The 25023-nt window shown below is 40.1% G+C and overlaps 4 protein-coding genes across 6 annotated transcripts; 3 read left to right on the top strand and 1 right to left on the bottom strand.

Moving 5' to 3' along the window:
* Window positions 1–2328: 2328 nt before the first annotated feature.
* On the top strand, window positions 2329–24240 carry LOC112571908 (zinc finger protein 91-like). Its single transcript, XM_025251309.1, has 2 exons — window positions 2329–2777; window positions 21929–24240. The coding sequence occupies exon 2, from the start codon at window positions 22062–22064 to the stop codon at window positions 23142–23144; it is 1083 nt and encodes a 360-aa protein (XP_025107094.1). The 5' UTR covers window positions 2329–2777; window positions 21929–22061; the 3' UTR covers window positions 23145–24240.
* Window positions 2775–5057, top strand: LOC112571917 (zinc finger protein 39-like). Its single transcript, XM_025251319.1, has one exon. It carries the CDS (start codon window positions 2893–2895, stop codon window positions 3973–3975), a length of 1083 nt encoding a protein of 360 aa, XP_025107104.1. The 5' UTR covers window positions 2775–2892; the 3' UTR covers window positions 3976–5057.
* On the bottom strand, window positions 7656–8735 carry LOC112553140 (serine/threonine-protein phosphatase 6 regulatory ankyrin repeat subunit A-like). Its single transcript, XM_025220168.1, has one exon. The coding sequence runs from the start codon at window positions 8733–8735 to the stop codon at window positions 7656–7658; it is 1080 nt and encodes a 359-aa protein (XP_025075953.1).
* LOC112571898 lies at window positions 12536–18307 on the top strand. 3 transcript variants are annotated; one of them, XM_025251276.1, is made up of 3 exons: window positions 12536–12573; window positions 13398–13468; window positions 14280–18307. In XM_025251276.1, the coding sequence occupies exon 3, from the start codon at window positions 14937–14939 to the stop codon at window positions 17097–17099; it is 2163 nt and encodes a 720-aa protein (XP_025107061.1). In that variant the 5' UTR covers window positions 12536–12573; window positions 13398–13468; window positions 14280–14936; the 3' UTR covers window positions 17100–18307. The 3 variants fall into 3 exon arrangements, with proteins under 3 accessions (XP_025107061.1, XP_025107072.1, XP_025107081.1); XM_025251287.1 differs by lacking the exon at window positions 13398–13468; XM_025251296.1 differs by lacking the exons at window positions 12536–12573; window positions 13398–13468 and adding an exon at window positions 13893–13915.
* Window positions 24241–25023: the final 783 nt, after the last annotated feature.

Genomic DNA, 25023 nt, shown 5'->3' with positions numbered 1-25023 from the left:
ATTGATTCCCTTATGAAATTTATTTATTATAATGTGAATGCAATATTTCCTTACAGGTCATGAAAATAATCTTGGAGCTTTAAGCAGGTTTTCAGCATGCAAATAAGTCCAGGGTTATTTTGACTTTTACTTATAAAATGTACAATTTTCTACCTGTATAATTTTACATTTGACAGAAGAAATATCAAAAGGAAGGATAAAAGAAGCTGTTTGTACCGGACAGCTCGGGTACTACCTCACCCTCTGTTGCTGTCCGTCTCGCGCCGCGCCGCTCGCATGACCACGCTTGGGGTGGAAGGGGATGTGGGGCGGAGGGACCAGGCACTGTCAGTAGTACCCGCTGACCTAAACAAGCGCTCCCTCTACACTCCCCTGTCCTCAGACCTAATGTGTACATTAGTCTAAAACAAATATAATAATTTCAAAACATTTTCTAAAATCAAGAACATGTTCAAGCTTCTCAGTTGTAAATCGGTTTCTCAAGTCCAACATGCACAAGTCATTTCACAGTTCTTTCACTTTTCTTGTGCAGTTTATGAGTCTCTTTATCTTGACAAAGTTCGTCTTAAATTTTGACATTTGGCAAAGCATCTTCAAAAACTCCAGAATCTTCTCCAGCGTCCATAGAAAACTTACACCACTTGCGATTGGTCACTGTCACGTGCAGAAAGTGTACGGCAGGTGCTTCCCTTTTTGGTCTCAGCATCTTTGCAGCCTGGCGCGTGGTGGCGTCCTTGGTAACCTCGCAGGGTACCCGGAGGTTGGTGGCGGCTTCGCCTTCCACTCGTGCTTGGTTCTGCTTCACCAACACCTGACTGAATAGCCCTTCGAACAGGCTTGACGCACCTTTCTCTCCGTAAAAGGAGTGATTAGATGAGGGGGAGGGGGACGTTCTGACACACCAGGAACACACAGAGGACTACTGTCACTAACTACTTCATTAGTTTCAGTCTCTCTCCGCCCATACTGTTCCTGTAACACACAGGGATTACATTCTGGCACACCAGGAACACATAAAGAGCTACTGTCACTAACTACTTCATTAGCTTCAGCCTCTACCCTCTAGAGACGTGCCAGACATGTCACCCTGCATGCCACCCTCGGGCAAGTCAGCGGAGGTATCATCACTCGCGGGTGCCGCCCCTCGCTTTGGTTGACCTCTCACGATCCACCCGTATCATCTTTCCTGTCACCGACAGGACAACACGCGTCACTGCCCCAGGCAGAATTTCTCTCGCTGCAGCCTGATCGGTCAACCCCTGTCCACGCGCATGCGCACGAGCCAGTACCCTGAATCGCTTCCCACAACCTTGTACACACTCTTCTCTTTTACAACACATCTTTCTTCCTCCCTAACTCAACATTAGCAGACCAAGGACTGTCGCTAGCTTCTACTTTTACTTCTTTAAAGTTTGTAACAGGGACGAACAAATCTTCTCCCTTTACCTCAACCAGACATCTAGGGACCTCTATGCCTTTCTCTTTCTTTCTCTCTTTCTTGCGAGTACAAACACATTCCTCTGGTCCGTGTCTGCAAGTTTTATGCCGACACTTGTCCCTCCTCCACGGGTCAAGTTCGGGACTCTTAACCCTTCCTAGTTTTCTGAACTTCCTTGCTCGCTTTCATTGTGAGCCCGGGTCGCCGGGTCTGGACAATGTCGCGAAAATTGACCCTCCTCTTCACACCTGTAACAGGTCACCGGACCCTTCCTTTTCCTCTATTCTTCTTGTCTACCACCTTCTCTGACAACTGCTCCAGCGTGCTACACACTAGCTTACTGACATTTTGGAATGCCTTGAGTAGTTCGTGTTCTGATGTGTCTTTACTGATGCTCTTGACAGCTTCTTCATTCTCGGGTTTCCTTTTCTGCTTTTAGTCACTTTCTGAGGAAACCAGCTTTCCTTCCTAAACACAAGGATACCTATAAACACTCTACAATAATTTATAAAAGGAATTCTACCTGAAAATATATTCGGTATTTTTTGTTTACTTTGAAAAGAAAGTCTTAGAAGCAAATCCAGTATTATTATCATTCCTTTGGTTGTTGAACATATATTGAAACCATCCAATGGTGTAGTCCTCTGTTCCACATCTTTGTTCTCCGTTGTCTTTAACTCGTTCCTTCTCAGTGCTAACTGTCACAATGTTCATCAGAGCAAGTCACAACTTTCTCATTTAATTTTAACATCACTCTTGAGGCACATTCATCTCAGCATTTATTACTTTTATTGTTTTGAATGAAAGCTTCGGTCACGCGAGCAATCGTTTCTTTCGCGAAGTCGAGGTCAGGGTTTATACAGCTTGGTGGGGCAGTTCGCGCATGCGTACAAGAGTGAAAACAAAACAAAAACAAAAACCCGCGTTCCAATAAAATAGTCTCGTCTGGATAGTAATTAGAGATGACTGTCCCTTTCTCAAGCCTTCAACTGTCCACCCATGTTACACCCGAAGTCGCCTGACCCAGTTGGCAAGGCCATGACGTCACAGGGCGGGATTATGGGGGGAGGGGTCAGGGAAAGGTCATGACCAGAAGATTCTGCGGGGATGGAGTAAGTAGTGTGGCTTGACGGTTGAGAGAGGCTTATTCAGTCTGGACGTGACAGTGGAGATACGGCAGGCCAGCCTCTGAGTGAAACTACAGTTGTGCGGCAATGATCTTTGCTGTGTTTTTGTGCGACTAGTCCACCCGGGAGTACCCATCGCGGACTGACGTGTAGGGTACAGTGTGTTACCAGGCAAGAACTGAAAGTACTCCGCCACTTCAACGATTATATAGGTTAGTTAAAATGTTGGGTATTTTTCCGCGATATATGCAGATTGTCTCGTGTGAAAATTCAGTCTACTTTAACAAACAAAAAAACTCAAACGTAAAGTAATAAGAACAGGAAGCTATGTCGGCCAGAAACAGTCATGACCAGGTCCCATGTATGATCAGTATAAAGAGCGAACCGACCTCTGTAGCTGATCACATAAAATCTGAGTTTCAGCAGTCAACCTGGAAACATGAACCAGGTGTAAAACTGGAGTTCAGTTCTCAAGATGTAACTTGTTTAATTAAGCAGGATCCTGACAAGAATTCTGTGCATGGTGCAAAGACAGAAGAGCAGCTTGTGTTCAAGCAAGAAGATCCTAGTCATATGGTGAAACTAGAGCATGCTACACACATTGAGCAGTCAGACTGCAAGTGTGAAAGCACTTTGAAACTGGAGTACCACTTTCAATGTGCCAATTGTTCAATTAAACCTGAGCAAGATTTTGTACATAGAATAAAGACAGAAGAGCAGATTGTGATTAAAGAAGAACAAGAAGGCAGTCAAAAGGAGAAGACTGAGACAGACAGACCTGCAATATGGCAGAATGACAGTTATGAGAAATGTCAAGAAATGAGTGTTCATAGGTGTAACGCTCGTGAGGTTATGGATAATGTAGAAAGTCAACAGAATAAGACCGACAGTGAAGTGCAACTTCACCCTCACCAGTGCAGTGTATGTAAAGCTGCCTTTAAGATCTCAAGCCGTTTAAAACGACACATGCTTGTCCACAGTGATGAGAGATCTTATCAGTGTAGCTTGTGTAAAGCTGCCTTTAAGCTCTCAAGCCACTTAAAAAGACACATGCAGGTCCACAGTGATAAGAAATATTACCAATGTAGCTTGTGTAAAGCTACGTTTAAGCGCTCAAGCCACTTAAAAAGACACATGTATGTCCACAGTAATTTGAAACCCATCCAGTGTACTTTGTGTCAATCTACTTTTAAGAACTCAGAGCTCTTAAAACTACACATCCTGGTCCACAGTGATGTTAAACCTATCCAGTGCAGTTCGTGTAAAGCTACATTTAAGTGTTTAGGTTATTTAAAGAAACACATGGTCACACACAGTGATGTGAAATCTTACCTGTGCAGCTTGTGTCCAGCTACATTTAAGCGTGCAAACCATTTGAAGAGGCACATGCTGGTCCATAGTAGTGAGTAACCTAGAAAAAACAGTTTTTAACGCTTAAGCAATTTAAAAGGCCACGTGCTCATGCACATTGATGTGAAAACTAAGTAGCTCAGATTTTATAAAGCTACATTTAAGTGATCCAATCATTTAAAAGGACACATGCTGGCCCAGAGTGATGAGAGATGTCAATTGTGTATGGAATGTTATATAGCTTTCAAAAGATCATGTACCTTAAAATAGTACATGGTGTTAAAATAGTACATTGTGTGGAAACTCACCAGTGTAATGTATGTAAAGCTGCTTTTAGGCACTGAGACCATTTGTAAAGGCATATACTGACCCACAGTTAAAGCTCAATAGTGCAGTGTATATAAAGTTGCTATAAGAAGATCATTTGTGAACGAGCATATGGTGTGAGAGTGATGAGAGACCTCACGCGTAAGGGGTGTAATAAGTTGTTTTCAAGTTGCCAGCCCAGGCTGTTTGACAAAACGCTTACTGATATCAGTAAAAATCATTATGCATGAAGAAGTGGCGAGTAACTTCACTAGTGCAGTCTGTGTGTTAATTTTTCATCTGAAGATCAATAATTTGAAAAAAAGAGCAACTTGAGCTTAGAGCATTTTGACATCAGGTCTTCTTGCTTCACACATGCCTTGAATGATTTTATTATCTTTTAGACTTTAGACACTATAAGAATCTAGTATGCCTTTTAGTGGTTTGCTAAGTATTGTGTTTTACGTTGCTGTTGCTAATGTCAAATAGCATGTCAGGTTGCATCATCATCATCAGATCCTAAGTTTGATTGAAAGCTATTGAAAAGTTAAAATTTTGATTGAAGGCTATTCAAAAAAAAAGTTGATTTTTCTATTAGAGAAAGAGTTTATTTTAACAACAAATGTTGACATTGCTGAGAGTGTGTAAAGCTGCATGTTGGATCCAAGCTCATTTAAAGAGTCACATGATAATTGAAAGTGCCATGAACTCCTGTCAGTACACAAAGATATTATAATTCTTTGAAAGAACCAAGATTCATTATACTTTTTTTCTTTGTTCAATAACATTCTTTGCTTTTATATATGAATAACATTTGACATTGCAACATTTATTTGAAAAGTAATAAAGAATGAAACAACTGATATTTGTAACAGAGAAAATGCTGAAGAATTTTTTTTAAAAAAGAACTAGAGAGGGGAAAACAATTTTTAAACTTCTGGCATTGACTCTTTCATTAATACTTCAGCAACACGTATAACAGCAAACATCTATTAGACCGCCATATCGGGTATAGGAAGTCGTCGCAGCGGAACGGACACCAAAGTCGCGACATAGGACAGGGGAACAAACTCTTGTTAACTGATTAACGCAGCTACACATGAGTTACCTCACATCAACGAACGATGCGCTGTAACTAAACACTACATTTTGATTCTAGATGAAGTCACATTTATGCTTATTTCTTGGACTTTATGTCAAGACCTTTCACCCAAAAATTGCTAAAGTAAAGAATTCCATCGTGTAAGGACAAAACAGGGGTGGGTGTGGGTTGGGGGATCACTTCAGTAACAAGACGGGTGACGACTGTGGAAAAATTCGGGTCTGTGTGTGTGTGTCAGTGCCATGGAGGGGTCATCGTCGACAATTTTCTGGACAACACACTAAGCAGTAAGCAGATGATGCACGATGTCATTCGAACTCATTAAGCATCCCCGTAGGCCTACCTGATGTAAATTCTGACGAAATCCTTTACGATTTGGCTGCGAGCAGTGTAGTCCAGGAAAGAGTGCGGTTAGAATTGGGTTCTCATATCCTGGTACATTCCTAGTCTTAGAACTACGGTGTAATTCTTGAAATTCAGTGTTTGACACCTGTAACTAAAATGCATTTTCTGCTTAGAATAATCTTCAGTGATACCTGTGTGCAGTGTCAACAATAATTGAAGAAAAACTGCTGTAGTTCCTGAAAATTATACCCAAATGCGTTTCTCTGAGAATATTTTTAGCTGACTTATACTCAGACGAATATTCTGCTTACATTTTAAAAATTCCCCGCTAACTATAAACATCGCTACAATTATTTGCCCTTGAGCTCTGTGTCGTGCAAAATGAGCCAGAGCTCTCCTATCTGCTTCTCCACCACATTTTTTTTTTTTTTTTTTTTGCATTATTTATTGAATCACAATTTTACAAAAACATTTCATTCCATAGACACATTTCTCAGAAATGAACGTGCATGCGTTCCTGTGTGTGTCGGCGGTTGAAACCAGTGCGAGTTCGACCCAACCAAATGTAACGGGAATATTTTGCCGTTGTCGATGTTATAAATATTTCTGTTGTCTGTGTTCGGAATATTGCTGTTATCTAAGGCTCGATCGTGGACGATGTGTTCCTGTTGAAACTGTTAGGAAATCCTAACGAAAGAAAACAATACATAGAGAGAGAAAGAACCTTGGAGTATTTTAATCTAACACGCAGAGTAAATTTGGAGAAGGTGGTCATTTGACATGTTCGTCATTGAGAGAGTGAAAGAGAAACATAACGGAGAGAGAAAGCACATTGAGGTAATTGTTATCTCCCTTTTGAGTAGAAAGTGTCTCGCCTCGGCTTTCCTTGGACTTGCTCCGCCATGTGGACTATGCACTGATAGTCATCCGGAAGCTGATTGTATAAGTTTGTAACGGGACAACCGCTGAAATTTAATATCCCTTGTTTTGTATTAAATTTTCTTTTCTTTTACGGTCACAAAGCGGCGACGCACTTAGTAGCATCCTAAGGTCGCTTTTTTTGTGTGAAAAGAACAGATTTATCTTTGTATTGACTTGGACACTTCACTGTGATTGACATTTGTCACTGAGACTGCAAAGATCGTCGACTCCAGCGCTTATTGGTAGCAACAACTGTAGCACATCAGACGATGAAGAAAATAAAGAATTTGTATGCGTGAGTGAGCACGTATGTCTGTGTGTGTGAGAGAGAGAAACAAAAAAAGTGTGACGTGGAAATAGAGTAAGAAAGACTTTTTCCAAATATTGGCACGTAGCGTTTCTTGTTAGTAAATGGTATTTTTTTAAAAGTTGAAGATAAGGACATTACACGTTACTTCAGCTAACCTTTATTGCAAGTGCATATAAAACAATGAGAGTAAATGAGATTTAGAACATCAAGTTAGAAACATATGATCATCGTCGAAGCCGGCAGCAAAATAAAAGGAGATAAATGCTGGTAACAATTCACTCAGGGACACAGTTTTGCACGTAACTTCACTTAATGTTCATTGCAAGTGCAGATTAAAAAAATCAATAGGAGTAAACAAGATTTACATCAAGTTAGAAAAACATCATCATGAAAATCAACAAAATAGATGAGAGAAAGGCTTGTACCAATGCACTCAGCGACAGAGTTCTCCATGATTTCCAAGACAATGTTTAAAAGTATAGTACCATCTTCTCTCTTTTCTTCAGTTTTAAAGTTTACCTCGTCTAGGTTTCTGACACGTGCTTCCGCCCTGAAGAAATTGTGATCCGCGAGGGGCCATAACTGAATAAAAAACAGACGTGCACGGTGCACCATCACGCCAGGGGAGGGAGTTCACACTCACTTAATCATGAGTTGCAGCGCTTTATTCTATCTTTGGTTGTTTCTCAACTAACAATCTTCAAAGAAAATCGTGTGGAGTGTGGATTCAATCCATCCTTTCTGTACGCAGCCATTTCATCGCGTTGTTCTTCTTTTACAGTACTTTGCCTCAAAATTGTAAGGGATGGTAATGCTACAAAGCATTGAACTCAGATCTTGGGGGGTTATAGCCCCGCGGTTGTGCAGCTTCAAAAGGATGGCCACGTCATAGCGGCTGTAGAACGCTCGCACTGGAGAACGGTAGAAGGGTGTATTCAGACACGAGACGACAGCTCCACATCTCAGAAGGACGTCCACGAGCATTTCACGGACGGTCCTGTCTGCGGGACACGCGGCGTAGGACAGCGGCGAGCCGCCCCTGTTGTCCTCCACCAGGACGTTGGCCCCGCAAGCGACCAGCTGCTCAATGAAGGCATAGTGCCCGGACTCGCAGGCAACATGCAGCGGGGTTCTACCCTGCCAATCTCTCTCGTTGAGATCCACCAAAGGTTGCTGCAGCAAAAGGGACACGCATTTTTTAAAGTGGTGTCTAGGCTGCAGTGTGCGGGAGCAGAAGATACAATGGAGTCTCGTTACTAACTTGAAATTAAAGAGGATGTGAAGAGCCGTTCTACCCAGCATACAACAATTTCCAGACGCCTTGGCGTTAACATCAGCACCCAAACTAAGGAGGATCTTTATAGCTTTCTGGTTTAAATTCTTGACTGCGGAATGAAGAGGCAGGTAGCCTGAACCGTCGGGTACTTTCATCAGCGGTCTGTGTTGCTTTTCCGAGAGGATATCAGACAGGTCAAAGCTGCGCTTAACTGCCAGGTGTAAAGCAGTCCCCACGCTTTTGATCTGACCGTCATACCGAGCTCCGTGTGAGGGAAGCAGCAGATCGGGAAATACGTAGATACCCAGACACAAGCAAATCCCGCAGGAACACTCTCTAACGATCGTCACGCATGGCACCCTGCTGTCGGCTCTGGCTGCCTCCAAGCTCAGGTCCGCTCCTGACTTCACCAGCACTTTTACAATGCTGGCGGCAGGAAGTGTGCCCCTGATGAGTGCAAAGTGCAGAGGAGTCAAGGCGAAGCGTCGGTTGTGCAAAGTGGTGAACTGCCCAGCATTGACATCAGCCCCCACATCCACCAATGCACAGATATGTTTCATGGATGCTCAAAGGTTTTTCTGCTCTATTTGTATTTTACTTACAACTTTCAAATCATTCCTCCATTTCTTCTTAATCTAGATGACAGCTCTGCTTTACAAAGAATAAAAGTTCCTAGGTACTATCAATGTGTGTGCGAAAATACATATGGATATCACAATGTTTACTTCCTGCGCCGCTTTTATGACTCCTCGGCTGGTAAGTATGAACTGTTAGAAGTTCGTCATCAACATCAACTGGTGGTGGTACCTCGAGGGCAAGATATGTTGAGTCTGTTTCAGAACAGAACATCTCATAACAACGGGCAACACCTTAAACCTCCCTCGCCACAGGACATGCACTACGTGAATATGGCTGGAACAGCTGTAGTAAATGAATTTGATAGTTCGGAAACAAAAGTTATTGTAATAGGATTCTGCGTGTTTTTTCTGATACTGCTGTTTTCCTATCTATTTCTTAAATGCGTTGGAAAATATGCAGGAAGATTCATTCTTGACCAGCCTCTTCCATGTCTGAGACTCGGATATATCGACAGACGAGAAGATCTCTACGATGCAAAGACAAACTTTTCCAATCAGCATTTTGACATCTTTATCTCTCACGTGGACTGGAATTCGAATCTTCTGATTGATCAGATACTCCCAGTGTTGCATGGTCATGGACAGAGGGTGTGTACATCGGAGCTGGACATTCCACCCAACCTTCCGATACTTTCAGCAGTGTCCACAGCCATCGACAACAGTGCTCGCTACATTATTATCTGGTCCTCGGAATATTTAAATGATTTATTGAAACTAAACCTAGAGACAGATATTATTGGCATGAAAGCAATATCCAGCGTGATGTCACCTCAGTCGTCTTTACTCGTTATAAAGCTCGATGACTGTCACCTGCTTCCTTGGATGAGATCATTTGAAGTTCATGACTGGACGACATCTTTGTCCAGAGAGGACAAACTACGCAGACTTTCCAGATGGGTGCAGAGAGGTATCAAATTAAACGCAATATGTGAACATTGACATTTGTACCACATCTCTCCTACGCCTGTTTATGATTTTTCTTCCCTGTCATGATTGTTCTTCTCACCAATTTACCATAAGCTAAACTATCTTTTCCAGACAAATCTGATGTTTTCATCGTTTTTGACGATATTTGTTTATCCGATTCAGTCATTTATACATGCTTTTATCACTGAATCACTGTATTTTTAGTGAGTATTTTTCGTGTTTTAAAGTGTGAATTATTAACATCACTTTAATGAATTGCTAATTTTGAAAAAATTTCTTGATCATTATTGTTTGCTAAGTTGCTGTTGTAAATTGATTTAAGAATGTGTCTGTTGCCTCGCACGCAAGATGACCTAGCACCTGACTCTGATCTTCTATTTTACTAAAATAAATAGAAACAGAGAGGCCTTTGTTGCTGCGAGGTTTAACACGTTTAATCTATGCAAGGAATAATTGATGATCTTTGTTGTGAGTAGCAGCCGACCTTTTTTCTTGATTGAGGATGGGTCGTTGTAAATTTTAACCTGATTGTTGTGCTCTAGTTCTTGATCCTGGCTCCAGCTCATCCCTCTCTGGGTTCGACACCTGTGTACGGGATGCATTGTCATGCGTATTGGTGCGTGAAGATGCATTGAAAGTCTTTGAGCCCGGCTTCGGTGCTGGAAAAATGCGCTATACAAGTGCTCTGTATTATTATTGTTGTTGTTCCTAAGACACTAGTTTAAAAGAAAATAAAAAATTTCATATTACGTTTCGTTTATTGGTTTCTTTCGGTCGAGCTAGGTCTGCAATGCATGAAGAGACAGCGGTCCTCTGTAGTTTGTAGCTACCCTTGTTCCGTTTGCTGTCGATATTGTGTTATTACGAGAAATGCTGGTGATGACAATCGAGTTGTAAGTTTACTACTATACTTTCTTGTTCTTGTTGCTGTTGCTGTTGTTGTTGTTGTTCTTCTACTACTACTTCTTTTCTTCTTTTTTCTTCTCTTTCCTCCATCTTCTTTTGTTGTTTTCTTTTCATTTTTTCTTTTCATTTTTTATTCTTTTCTTTTTGTTACTTTCTTTTCCTTCTTCCTTTCTTTTCCTTCTTCTTTTCTTTTTCTTCCTTTCTTTTTCTTCTTGTTTTCTTGTTTTCTTTTTCTTCTGCTTCTGCTTCTTCGTCTTGTTCCTATTCACCCCAGTGGAGCATAGGGCCGCAGCTACTATACTTTAGCAAAACCTAATTTACAGTCACAATTTAATGAAAGGGCCCCAAAAGGTTGTTTGTCCAGATTTAACAAGTTTGTAAATGAGCTTCATGAGCACAGCAAGTGAAAGAACACAAGTGTCTGACTGCTTCACCGCACTGACACCAAGGAAGTCAACTGCTCAAGCTTGATTCGAATGAAGTGGTAGAACGAAAGTTAACAATGAATTCTTAGTTCAAAGTGTTTGACCTTAACACGGTCGGATACACAAGCTAGTTATCAATATATACATGCTTAGTAGGAGCCATTGTGGAACACAGAGGTTCGATCATCACCAGATAACAGGCGCTTCTGACGTGTTGCCATTAGAGGAGACAAAAGAAGAGAGTAGAGGCGAAATGATTGAATGTAGGAGAGAACATGAAGAAAAGGGTTACGAGAATTAATGGAATAAAGAGGCAGAGAGGAGCCGAGCATTGATTCCACTTTTCCAAATGCACTCACTCAGCAAGGATGCGAAAATGGTTTACCAAGGAAATTCAACAATTTGTTTATCATGAGGCTAAAATAAGCCACAATAACGATTAAGTGCAACTAACTTGAGCTCAAGTGTCACCGTCCTTTCGCTCGATCTCTCCTCTTCCTCGGTCTCTGTCTACTTGATGATTCTTTCTCATAATGTGGTAAACTAGCACATGCAACATCTCTCATTTTCTAAATGGAGACAATCATGTCTCACGAAACAGTCGTCTCTGGTCCGGAACAAAGCGCAGAATGGTAATAGAGGGTGAGAGGGTAAATGCTTGACCACTCATTAGAAAGAAAAAGGGAGAGAGAATGGACACCGTGGGTATCAATGTATTTCCACCCTCACTTTGGTCTTCACTCGCTTTGACTTCTGATCACTTTGGTCCAAGAGATCGGAATGTTTTACGATATTAATAATAATAATAGCTTGAGGGTCTTTCTTTCTTGTTCTCCAATAGAGACAACGGTTTCTGAGTGTTAGAACAGCTGATACAGCATGTCTGAATGAGGGAGGCCCATTCTTTTACAGAGTAGATCACTACCTGCTGGAAGGTGCTGTCTGCTTTGTGCAAAGATGTGAAGTGTATTGCACCCTGAGTGGGTGTGTGAAAGGTGGAAGCTGGGGGTAAACGAACTAATATTAACAACTTTACCTTGGGCTGACTAGGCCACGCTCCCCTCTAGTTGTTAGAATCATTACAAAATGCCTTATATCCCAACCGTTGGACACCATCGCACTAAATATTAATTCTTCTTAGGCTAAAAGTCATTTACTTACTAAATTGTGAATCGTGTAAACCTATCTCGTACCTAATTTACTCCTGACTTTATTTTATATATATATATGAAAATTTGCATTGCCTACCTACATACGCCCACTAATTAATTAAATATCCCGTTACTAAATGAAAAAAAGAAAACAAAACAATGAAGATAGCAGGAAACCTATAAACGTTGGATGCACGAAATATCGGGTAAGTAACCTTGACATAAGTACCCAGTAATACTAGATAGCTAATAATACCAAAATTATCTACTTAGGGTTTTCCTGTTGAGGTTGATTGCCTTCGATCACATAAGTAAAAGCAAAGCAGCGGGCGTTTCACCCAATTCTTGCAGGTAATATTTTTACACAGTCCTCAGGGTTTTATATTATTACCGTGAAACTTCCTTTTTGCTTCTTTAGAGATTGTGATTTTTTAAAATCTGGTAATACATGAAAAGGAGCAATTGAGGTAAAGGAAAATGATGTTGAATCAATGTAGTATTTTAACGTTGATAGTTCTGGTTTGGGTTTTTCTTGTATTGTCTTTTCGCAAGCTTTATACTGCTTTGTTTTCAATAAATTATGTATTTTGTAGCTGCATTTCAATGTGATTAAATAATAAGGTGCAAATAATATATTGGCTAGGTCGAGTTCACTGATCATTAGGTAACCTTGTACTTTCCCACTTTTAGAATCAGAGAAAAACAAGTCAAATATTTGTAATGCGACAATTTTTAAATCATTTTGTTGAAGATTGAAATGATGACCTATATGTAACCAATGTTTTTGTGACCTACAAGTATGTGGGGTTAGAAATTGTCCTTACTTCTTTTCTTCAACTCTAACTTTTTAATTTTTTCAAATTAAAAATTAAGAGTTTGTTAATATATGTCAACCAAATATGATGCATTTGTATACATCGAGCGGAAAGTACGTGTCCATAATCTGAGGGGTGGATGTAGAGGAATCGCTTACGTGTCCCTATACAAAGTTAATTTTTGACAGAAAAGTCTTGATGCGACCTCAACATTTTAACAATATTGCTACAAGTAGTATGGTAAGTTACTTCACCATGTGTATCAACTGTGTATAAGAAAATGTGTTAGTTGTTTGATGTCGTGAATACTACTATCTGATTTTTATCCTGTTCCTTTCTATTCTCGAATTAATAAACAAGAAAAGGTACGGACTTCTCGATTGTTCAGATTTCTAGACAAGCTTAACATTAGCCCCCAAAATCTAGCAACGGTAAGTAAAGTTTTGATGAGTTTATTACTGTTTAGGATACATAAACAGTTCAAAAACTATATGGTAGTGATGTGGCCATAATAAGCCCTTGTTGTGCAATCACATGACAGCATAAACTTTATGACCTTGTGTGTAGTTCGTATCTTTTGATACATTTTAGCTCGAGCTATCTGTGTTTAAACAGTACTCTAATCCTGAAAGTTTATCTGTCACACCACATGATGTTAATCACCATCATGATAACAGCACTGGTCTACTTTCCTTGGCTTGAGTCCATTAGTTCTAACTTTTATACTCGCTCGAATGTAAACCACCGAATAGATTACGCTCATATCTTCATAACATCTGCTCGGTACTTTGCTTCTGTCGCTGATTTAATTCCTTTATACATGTTTATTTACTGCTTTATGTATTGTTGTGCACACACAGATTCATAAACGTCTCCATGTATGTATACGCAAACTCATGCAGTCAAACGAAAGTATTCTTTCTCTCTCTTTGCTCTTTCTTTTTTCTTTCCTTTGTTTCATTTGGAACGTGTCCATATAAGCAAGTTTATACATGTATATGTTTTTATATAATATATATATACATTGACAGCATTGAAAATTATAATTAAATTTTCACAAAACCAAGAAAAAGATCCAGATGTTTTGTGGACATTTTAATAAATTATAGTTGTCTATAGTTTTAAACATGTTTAACACTTTCAGATGTCCTTGCTTACTTTAACTGTAGAGGAAGGAACATTCTAGAAATCTCTATAAAATGTGCTGGTAATATTATAAAATTTCCTTTAATTTTTCCGCAGTGGTGGGGACAGATTAATACGACCATTGTGCTGAATCGGCTACAGAATAGTGAGAACCCAGAGAAATTTCTCCATATTTTGTACTACTGTGCACCGTTAACTGCCTAATGTAGATGGTATCTCAGAAAGTCATTTTCGTCGCTGTGTATGAGAATCATATCAAACAAGACTATCCTTTCACCAGTAGATGAGGCGACGATTTCATACAACCTTGCAGATAATTTAAAGTCCTGGACCTCTGCATAAATTATGTTCAGAATAGAGTTTAGGTGGACGTGACTTCCAATGACAAATTTATTAAATTCATAAAATGTTTTGAGAGAAAAAATATTTTTGTTGCTTGCTTGTTTTTCTGTGCACTTTTGGAGAAGGAGAGAGGGACGTCAGAAAGACGTTGATTTGGTTTTACGGCTCAGTTTTCAAGACTGTTTTTATTTAGTTTCATTTATTTTAGAAAAATTATGTAATTTCATATTGTTCACACTGTTTTGTCCTCTTCTCTATTTATCTTAGTTGTCCAGACGAAAATATGTGATTTCTGTAATCTTACAAAGCGTCTGGAGAACAACAGAGATCAAAGCTGATACATTGTAAAACATCACGCCGCTATTGTATATTTTAAGTAAGCGGTTCAACGTATCTACTCTGTAGCTCATTATGACGTCCAGAATGAAAGCATTCATAAACATAAGTGTGCTTGTTTATGTCATATATCAGATCATCAAACTTGTAATACTGGACCAGTCTTGGCGCAAGTCTGAGAATGATTTAAACATCATCAGCGATTTTTCTGAATATTTCATATTAGTATATTTGTTAGGTTTGAACTATGTAAAATTGTTTCTGATTATGATTGTATGCATGCTTCGTCGACTGTACGTCAAGTACGGCATGATAAGGCCATGTGTTTATGTGATCTTCGTATGTTTGTTTTCCTACGTGTTTACTGCTTTGCTTCTTGATGGCATAGTTACGGGAACGTGGAATGTCTTCAAGTCTGAAATGGTTCAACGTTTTGAAGACAACATCATTTCTTTGTCACCGTCCAGAAAATTACATAAACATCACATAGTTCATCCTCAGACACACGGAGAACATCGACCTGTATGGTTGGAAGAAAAATACGTTTACAGAGGAGAAGATGCCTATTTCACCTCTAAATGCGAACTCACCGGGACTTTGGGGCCGCAAGAAGACATTAAAGTGGTTTGGATGAAAAATAGAAAACCGCTTCCTTCGTCAGCACGTTTTAGACAAGACTTGAATATCACAGAATCAACAAAAAATGATACTTTGACGAACTCAAAAGAAAAACGTGATTTGAGTCTTGTTACAATTACAGCAACCCTCAGAATATATATGGTCAAGTCGAAAGATTATGGAAACTACACATGTCACGTTCTGAATAAGGTTCAACTTACTTATCGTCATAACATAACCCTTAAAGTGAAATCAACAGATATTTATGTTAGCGTTTTAGATTTAGGAAAAGGAACAGAGGAGCTTCTTAAAAAAATTAGCAGCTTTACTGCCGAGAAAACCCATTTGGAAGACAAGTTTGAAATGGCGAAAAATATGTATGCAAGTTCCCCTTTCGAAGAATTTAGACTTACTGAAACTTCTCGTAAGCAAATAATCGTAACAGTGCCACCAGGAGCTATCATTCACTTTCAACCAGACTATTTCCATCTGAGTGAAAGCGGCTCCGACATTTTGACAGAATACTTCATAAATGGAGAACCAGCTGAACTGATGGGGTGCGAAGGTCAATTCAGTGGATGTTCAAAGCTTTTGCTACTCTACCTCTATTTTGGATATAAGAATTACGTGCTACCTCCGACTGTCGAAAATTTGGATTTCGAATGGAATCTTAAAAGACAAAAACGTCCTTGGTATTTTCACTGTTTATGTGCCAGTACTTATGGACGTCACAATGTTCACTTTCTTCGTCAGGTTTATAATGCCCGTACAGGCAAATACCAATTGATGGAAGTGTATCATCCTGATGAACTGGTCGTGTTGCCTCGAGAGCAGGACATGTTAAACTTCCATAAAGCAACGTCTCATGACAGTCAGCGACGGACTCCATCTCCACAGGACATGCATTATGTAAAACTCGCAGCAGCATCTATAGAAAATGAGTTTGCTTGGAAGGAAAACTTACTGATAGTAGCTGGTATAGTTCTGTTTGCCATCATACTGAGCTTTTCTTGTTTGCTTGTGAAATGGGCAGGAAATTATGCAGGACGACGGATCTTTAACGAGTTCATTCCAAATTTGAGGCGCAGAGATATCTACAGACGAGAAATTCCTGAAGATGCAGACACGCAATTTTCAAGACAGCATTTTGACTTCTTTATATCTCACTCAGAAGAGGACATGGAACTTGTCAAAGCTCAGATTCTACCTGTGTTAAAAGAAAGAGGGCAGACAGTGTGCACATCGGAGCTGGGAATTCCGCCTAACCTTCAGCTAATTTCAGCAGTGTCCACAGCCATTGAGAACAGCGATCGCTATATTATCATCTTGTCTTTGAAATACTTGAATGACAGGTTTAAACAGCACCTGGAGGCTGGTATGATTGGCGACAATGCGATTTCCAGCAAGATGCTTCCTCGGTCGTCTTTGCTGATAATCAAGGTTGACGACTGTCCGCTACTTCCTTGGATGACATCATTTGAAGTCCATGACTGGGCGACTTCTTTGCCTAGAAAAGACCATCTTTTGAGACTGTCTAGATGGGTGAAGAAGCCAAACCCAATACCTGAATTGGTCCTCTTTCTTATCGCTTGTTTTTTCATTATTAAGAACACTTGGTAAGTTGATGTATGTTTTTAAGTTACATTAACAGTGATAAAAAATGTAACGGTCCCTGGCCATTTTTTGTCCAGTCTTTGGTCACTGTCAAGTACAGAAAGTGTACGGCCCTCGCCTTTTGGTCTCAGCAACTTCGCAGCCTGGCGCGTGAACAGGCTTGACACACCTTTCTCTCCCATAAAAGGAGGTGATTAGATGAGGGGAGGGGGAGGTTCTGACACACCAGGAACACACAGAGGACTACTGTCACTAACTACTTCATTAGCTTCAGCCTCCTTCTGTTCACACTGTTCCTCTACCTCTCTACCCTCTAGAGACGTGCCAGACATGTCACCCTGCATGCTACCCTCAGGCAAGTCAGCGGAGGTATCACCACTCGCGGGTGCCGCCCGCTCGCTTTGGGTGACCTCTCCCGATCCACCCGTATCATCTTTCCTGTCACCGACAGGACAACACGCGTCACCTCCCTAGGACACAGCCAGAGGTCAGAATATCTCTGCATGTCGCTAGCTGCGACCTGGCCCCGTATGCAGGGAGCACCGATAGCGCCGCTAAAGGTACGATATCCCTTTCGTCACGATAGCGCGGGAAAATTCGTATGCAGGGACCGCCGATAGCCGGCTATCGTAGCTCTACGGCTAATGGAGCCTCACCCCTCCGTTAGCTCGCTATCGTACCGAAAGCACAAGATGGCGGACTGGAGGTTCGGGGACCGTATTCTACGCTGTTTGCGCCACGAACTTGTTTTTCGGGACAGGAATCCTCCCCTGGACCGGTACAACGACCAAGAACTTTACCATAAATGTAAATTTAGAAGACATGATGTTTTAGAACTGACAAATGACATTGCAGCAGCAATCGAATCATCGAATCGACGTGCGTCGCTTTCTCCAGTGTTACAGGTACTGAATAAATCAGTTATTAATCTGCTGATAAAACTTGTTCAGCTTGTTGTCTATTTGATTTTAGCCGTGATTAGTTGCTTTTTAAATGATATTTTAAATTTGAAAAAGGCAAAATTAACATCCTAGCTTAGGTATTGTGCAGACTAACATGACTGTAATGTGACAGTCAAACCTTCTAGTTCTTGACGTAGGATTTGCATTGTGTGAGAGAGTTTGTGAGTGTTGAGGCTTTGTACTGTAACCCAAAAATTTTTAGTTTGCACTGCTGAATACCTGTTGCAGGGTGTGTGTGTGTGTTGAGACTTTGTACTGTCACCCACATTTTTTCATTTTGCTTTGCATCTCACTTCAGAATATGTGTTGCAGGTGTGTGAGTTTGTGTGTGTTGAGGCTTTGTACTATACACAAATTTTTATTTTGCATTGCATCTCACTGCTAAATACCTGTTGCATGGTGTGTGTGTGTGTTGATGCTTTGTAATGTAACCCACTTTTTTTTTTTTGCATTGCATCTCACTTCTGAATACCTGTTACAGGTGAGTGTGTGTGTGTTGAGACTATGTACTGTAACCCACATTTTTTTAAATTTCGCATTGCATCTCACTTCAGAATATGTGTTGCAGGTGTATGAGTTTGTGTGTGTTGATGCTTTGTACTGTAACCCACATTTTTTAGTTTGCATTGCATCTCACTTTTTAGTAGCTGTTGCAGGGGGGTGTGTGACTTTGTACTGTCACCCACATTTTTTCATTTTGCATTGTATCTCACTTCAGAATATGTGTTGCAGGTATGTGAGTTTGTGTGTGTTGATGCTTTGTACTGTAACCCACATTTTTTAACTGTATACAGATCCACTCTAATATACAAAAATGCATACACTGGCAGTACTGCTAGTTTTAATTATCATTTATCTGTTTGTCTAGCTTGCTTATTTAGCGTTTAGCAGCCAGACTTCTAGTTTGAGATTTTAATTTCTAGTCCCATTTGGCTTATAATAGACTGCTTTTTGGTCTTTGAAATGTTATATCATGAGCTGTTGCTCTGTATCTCCTTTGCTGGCTGTTTTTCTTTTTTTCATTCTAAGGGTTTTCCGGTTGTCCAGGGTGGTGTTGACGGATAGAAGTTTGTCAACGATTTGAAGGGACTTGAATATTCTGTGGCAGAGCAGAGAAAAATATGTAGTAAATGATAGCTGCAAGAGTGGCAATTAGATATCTGCATATACATCAATAGCATTCTAAAGAAAAGTGATGTTATCCACAAACTGATTTAGTGTAAAGTGTCAGAAAATTATCAATCCTGCAAAAATTGACTGAAAATATCATTTAAATGTGGATATATATATTTGTGTGTGGATGCAATTATTCACTTTTCACTTTGCTTTTGTTTTAAAATGTTTGATTGTGACTGTTTGAGAGTAAAATAAATGTCACTATGTAAATTTTAAGATATTGTGTATTACTTGTTGAGATGGCAACATGTTGCACACAAACTTCAGAACACAGCATTCTGCGCGCAAAGTTCACAATAGAGCCACCATAAAACATGAATTCATTCAGCCTGCTTACCTCCTGTGAATCTGGACCATTCACTGGAATAAAAAACATGTTTTAAAAATTGTACTTCATTTAATCAACAAGATTATAGCTGATGTATAAACAATAAAAGAAAAGTAAATAATGATTGCATTTGAGGCAAGATTAAACCAATCCATTTCAACCTGTGGTGCTGTGTCCCCAGTTACCAAGAATGTAAAGCGTGTAATATTAACAATTATAAGCGTGATTTAAACATCCAACGCATACAATATGTTTCACTGCTCCCCTCGCTACATCCAGCTGATTTGCAAAACATAATCACATTTTCTATTATAATATTATAATTTCATAAAAAATATAAATAAAAATAAGTAATTATTCTGTCATTTACTGTTTTATATACTTTTTTTTAGCCAGTTAATGTGTCACTTACCTCCAATACCACTGATCAGGGTAGGTGTTATTGCCAAGGATCGCAGCAACAGCCTCTTCATATATTTGGTGGTGGCATTCCCTTGTCTCCAACTGTTTTATTTGCCTCGCTTGTTTTTTTTTTTTTTTGAAGCATTGTCTATTTTCGTAGATCCATTTATCTTTTATTTCTGGTACAGAACAGCCACCCTGCTTGCCAACACCTTGGCCGCGATTTTTTTTTCCAAATTTTTTTGTTTGTTTGTTTTGCTTGTTAGGTGTTTCTTTTCTTTTTTTTTTATTTTTTTTTTTTTTTTTGGTATCGTTCTTTTGTTGGAGAAGCAGCTGGAAAGAATTTTGTCTTCCATGGATATCTCCTCTAGCAAAATTTTTATTTCCATGTCACTGAAATTGGCTTTTCGCATACATTTCGTTTCCCGTTTTTCTGCAACTAGGACATCGTCAGGGAGAAAAAGTAAACGCTACTTTTAAAACAAATACATTCGCAGTAGCGCATGAAAAACGGGCCTACCCGGAAGCTATTTATAGAACTGCCTTCCCGCGCCGAAAGCTATTGGAGCTCTATCGGCGTGTTCCTGCATACCACGTTAGTGGGGAGACTATCGCTGCAATAGCTTTCGGACCGAAAGGCTCTATCGCGACGATTGGCTAACGGTGTTTCTTGCATACGGGGCCTGATCGGTCAAGCCCTGTCCACGCGCATGCGCACGAGCCAATACCCTGATTCGCTTCCCACAACACTATACACACTCTTCTCTTTTACAACACATTGTGGGTATTCTGGACAACCCATCTTTCTTCCTCCCTAACTCAACATTAGCAGAGCAAAGACTGTCGCTAGCTTCTACTTTTACTTCTTTAAAGTTTGTAACAGGGACGAACAAATCTTCTCCCTCTACCTCAACCAGACATCCAGGGACTTCTATCCCTTTCTCTTTCTTGCTTGCGAGTACGAACACATTCCTCTGGTCGGTGTCTGCAAGTTTTATGCCGACACCTGTCCCTCCTCCACGGGTCAAGGTCGGGACTCCTCCTTCCTAGTTTTCCGAAATACCTTGCACGCTTTCATTGTGAGCCCGGGTCGCGAAACGTGACCCTCCTCGTCACACCTGTAACAGGTCACAGGACCATTCCTATCCTTCCCTCTATTCTTCTTGTTTACCACCTTCTCTGATAACTGCTCCAGCGTGCTACACACTAGCTTACTGACATTTTGGAATGCCTTCGTGTTCTGATGTGTCTTTGCTAATGCTCCTGACAGCATCTTCATTCTCAGGTTTCCTTTCCTGCTTTTAGTCACTTTCTGAGGAAACCAGCTTTCCTTCCTAGGCACAAGGATACCTATAAACACACCTAGCGCAAACACCAGCTCACACAAAGCAGCCGTTAACAACATGATGAGCACAGTGTGTGTAATGAAAACGCTGCTGCCTCTACACTACAGGAATGGGACACAGCAGCCCGGTGTCCAGCGAACACAGAGAGAACCGGGGCTGACACTCGATTGAAAAGTCTCCGGGTCACGGCACAAGCGCTCCCTCTACAATAATTTATAAAAGGCGTTCTACCTGAAAATATATTCTGCATTTTTTGTCTACTTTGAAAAGAAAGTCCACCCATGTTACACCCGAAGTCGCCTGACCCAGTTGGCAAGGCCATGACGTCACAGGGCGGGATTATGGGGGGGAGGGGGTCAGGGAAAGGTCGTGACCCGAAGATTCAGGGGATGGAGTAAGTAGTGTGGTTTGACGGTTGAGAGGGGCTTATTCAGTTTGGACGTGACAGTGGAGAGACGGCAGGCCAGCCTCTGAGTGAAACTACAGTTGTGCGGCAATGATCTTTGTTGTGTTTTTGTGCAACTAGTCCACCCGGGAGTACCCATCGCGGACTGACGTGTAGGGTACAGTGTGTTACCAGGCAAGAACTGAAAGTACTCCGCCACTTCAACGATTATATAGGTTAGTTAAACTGATGGGTTTTTTGTTTGTTTTTTGTTTTTTTTCGCGATATACGCAGATTGTCTCGTGTGAAAATTCAGTCTACTTTAACAAACAAAAAAACTCAAACGTAAAGTAATAGGAACAGGAAGCTATGTCGGCCAGAAACAGTCAGGTCCAGGTCCCATGTATGATCAGCATAAAGAGCGAACCGACCTCTGTAGCTGATCACATAAAATCTGAGTTTCAGCAGTCAACCTGGAAACATGAACCAGGTGTAAAACTGGAGTTCAGTTCTCAAGATGTAACTTGTTTAATTAAGCAGGATCCTGACAAGAATTCTGTGACTGGTGCAAAGACAGAAGAGCAGCTTGTGTTCAAGCAAGAAGATCCTAGTCATATGGTGAAACTAGAGCATGCTACACACATTGAGCAGTCAGACTGCAAGTGTGAAAGAACTTTGAAACTGGAGTACCACTTTCAGTGTGCCAATTGTTCAATTAAACCTGAGCAAGATTTTGTGCATACAGAAAAGACAGAAGAGCAGATTGTGACTAAAGAAGAACAAGAAGGCAGTCAAAAGGAGAAGATTAAGACAGACAGACCTGCAATATGGCAGAATGACAGTAATGAGAAATGTGAAGAAATGAGTGTTCATAGGTGTAACGCTTATGAGGTTATGGATAATGAAGAAAGTCAACAGAATAAGACCCACAGTGATGTGCAACTTCACCCTCACCAGTGCAGCTTATGTAAAGCTGCCTTTAAGATCTCAAGCCGTTTAAAACGACACATGCTTGTCCACAGTGATGAGAGATCTTTTCAGTGTAGCTTGTGTAAAGCTGCCTTTAAGCTCTCAAGCCACTTAAAAAGACACATGCAGGTCCACAGTGATAAGAAATATTACCAATGTAGCTTGTGTAAAGCTACATTTAAGCGCTCAAGCCACTTAAAAAGACACATGCATGTCCACAGTAATTTGAAACCCATCCAGTGTACTTTGTGTAAATTTACTTTTAAGAACTCAAAGTACTTAAAGCAACACATGATAGTCCACAGTGATGTGAAACCTATCCAGTGCAGTTCGTGTAAAGCTACATTTAAGTGTTTAAGTTATTTAAAGAAACACATGGCCACACACAGTGATGTGAAATCTTACCAGTGCAGCTTGTGTCCAGCTACATTTAAGTGGTCAAGCAATTTGAAAAGGCACATGCTGGTCCATAGTAGTGAGTAACCTAGAAAGTACAGTTTTTAATGCTGAAGAGATTTAAACGGCCACATGCTCATTGATGTGAAAACTAAGCAGTGCAGATTTTGTCAAGCTACATTTAAATGATCCAATCATTTAAAAGGACTCATGCTGGCCCAGAGTGATGAGAGATGTCAACTGTCTACTGTATGTTATATAGCTTTCAAAAGATGATGTACCTTAAAAACAGTACATGGTGTTACACATTCGTGTGGAATCTCACCAGTGTAATGTATGTAAAGCTGCTTTTAGGCACTGAGACCATTTGTAAAGGCATTTACTGACCCACAGTTATATTAAAGCTCAATAGTGCAGTGTACATAAAGTTGCTATAAGAAGATCATTTGTCAACGAGTATGTGGTGTGAGAGTGATGAGAGACCTCACAGGTAAGGGGTGTAATAAGTTGTTTACAAGTTGCCAGACCAGGCTATTTGACAAAACGCTTACTGATATCAGTAAAAATCATTATGCATGAAGAAGTGGCGAATAACTTCACTAGTGCAGTCTGTGTGTTAATTTTTCATCTGAAGATTAATAATTTGAAAGAGCAACTTGAGCTTAGAACATTTTGACTTCAGGTTTTCTTGATTCACACATGCCTTGAATGATTTTATTATCTTTTAGAATTTAGACACTATAAGAATCTAGCATGCCTTTGAGTGCATGGTTTGCTAAGTATTGTGTTTTACGTTGCTGTTGCTAATGTCAAATAGCATGTCAGGTTGCATCATCATCAGCATCCTAAGTTTGATTGAAAGCTATTAAAAAGTTAAAATTCTGATTGAAGGCTATTCAAAAAAAGTAGATTTTTCTATTAGAGAAAGAGTTTATTTTAACAACAAATCCTGACATTGCTGAGAGTGTCATGTGTACAGTGTGTAAAGCTGCCTGTTGGATCCAAGCTCATTTAAAAAGCCACATGATAATTCAAAGTGCCATGAACTCCTGTCAGTACACAAAGATATTTTATTTCTTTGAAAAGCCAAGATTCACTATACTATTTTTCTTTGTTCAATAACATTCTTTGCTTTTATATATTAATAACATTTGACATTGCAACATTTATTTGAAAAGTAATAAAGAATGAAACAAGTGATTTTTGTATCAGAGAAAATGCTGAAGAATTTTTTTTTAAAAAGAACTAGAGAGGTGAAAACACTTTTTAATCTACTGGCATTGACTCTTTCATTAATACTTCAGCAACACGTATAACAGCAAACATCTATTAGCCATAACAGGTATAGGAAGTCGTCGCAGCGGAACGGAGACCAAAGTGGCGACATAGGACAGGGGAGCAAACTCTTGCTAACTGATTAACACAGCTACACATGAGTTATCGCACATCAACGAACGATGCGCTGTAATTAAAAACTACATTTTGTTTCTAGATGAAGTCACATTTATGCTTATTTCTTTGACTTAATGTCAAGACCTTTGACCAAAAATTTGCTAAAGTAAAGAATTCCATCGTGTAAGGTCAAAACAGGGGTGGGTGTGAATATTTTTACTTCTACTCAGACGAATATTCTGCTTACATTTTAAAAATTCCCCGCTGACTATAAACATCGCTACAATTATTTGCCCTTGAGGTCTGTGTCGTGCAAAATGAGCCAGAGCTCTCCTATCTGCTTCTCCGCCACATATTCTTTGCATTATTTATTGAATCACAATTTTACAAAAAACATTTCTTTTCATTCCATACACACTTTTCTTAGAAATGAGCGTGCATGCGTTCTTGTGTGTGTCGGCGGTTGAAACCAGTGCGAGTTCGACCCTACCAAATGTAACGGGAATATTTAGCCGTTGTCGATATTTCTCTTGTCTGTGTTTGGATTATTGCTGTTATCTAAGGCTCGATCGTG

Source organism: Pomacea canaliculata, linkage group LG1 (genome assembly GCF_003073045.1).
Source record: "Pomacea canaliculata isolate SZHN2017 linkage group LG1, ASM307304v1, whole genome shotgun sequence".
Taxonomy (NCBI): domain Eukaryota; kingdom Metazoa; phylum Mollusca; class Gastropoda; order Architaenioglossa; family Ampullariidae; genus Pomacea; species Pomacea canaliculata.
This window is presented reverse-complemented; position numbering and strand designations above follow the sequence as displayed.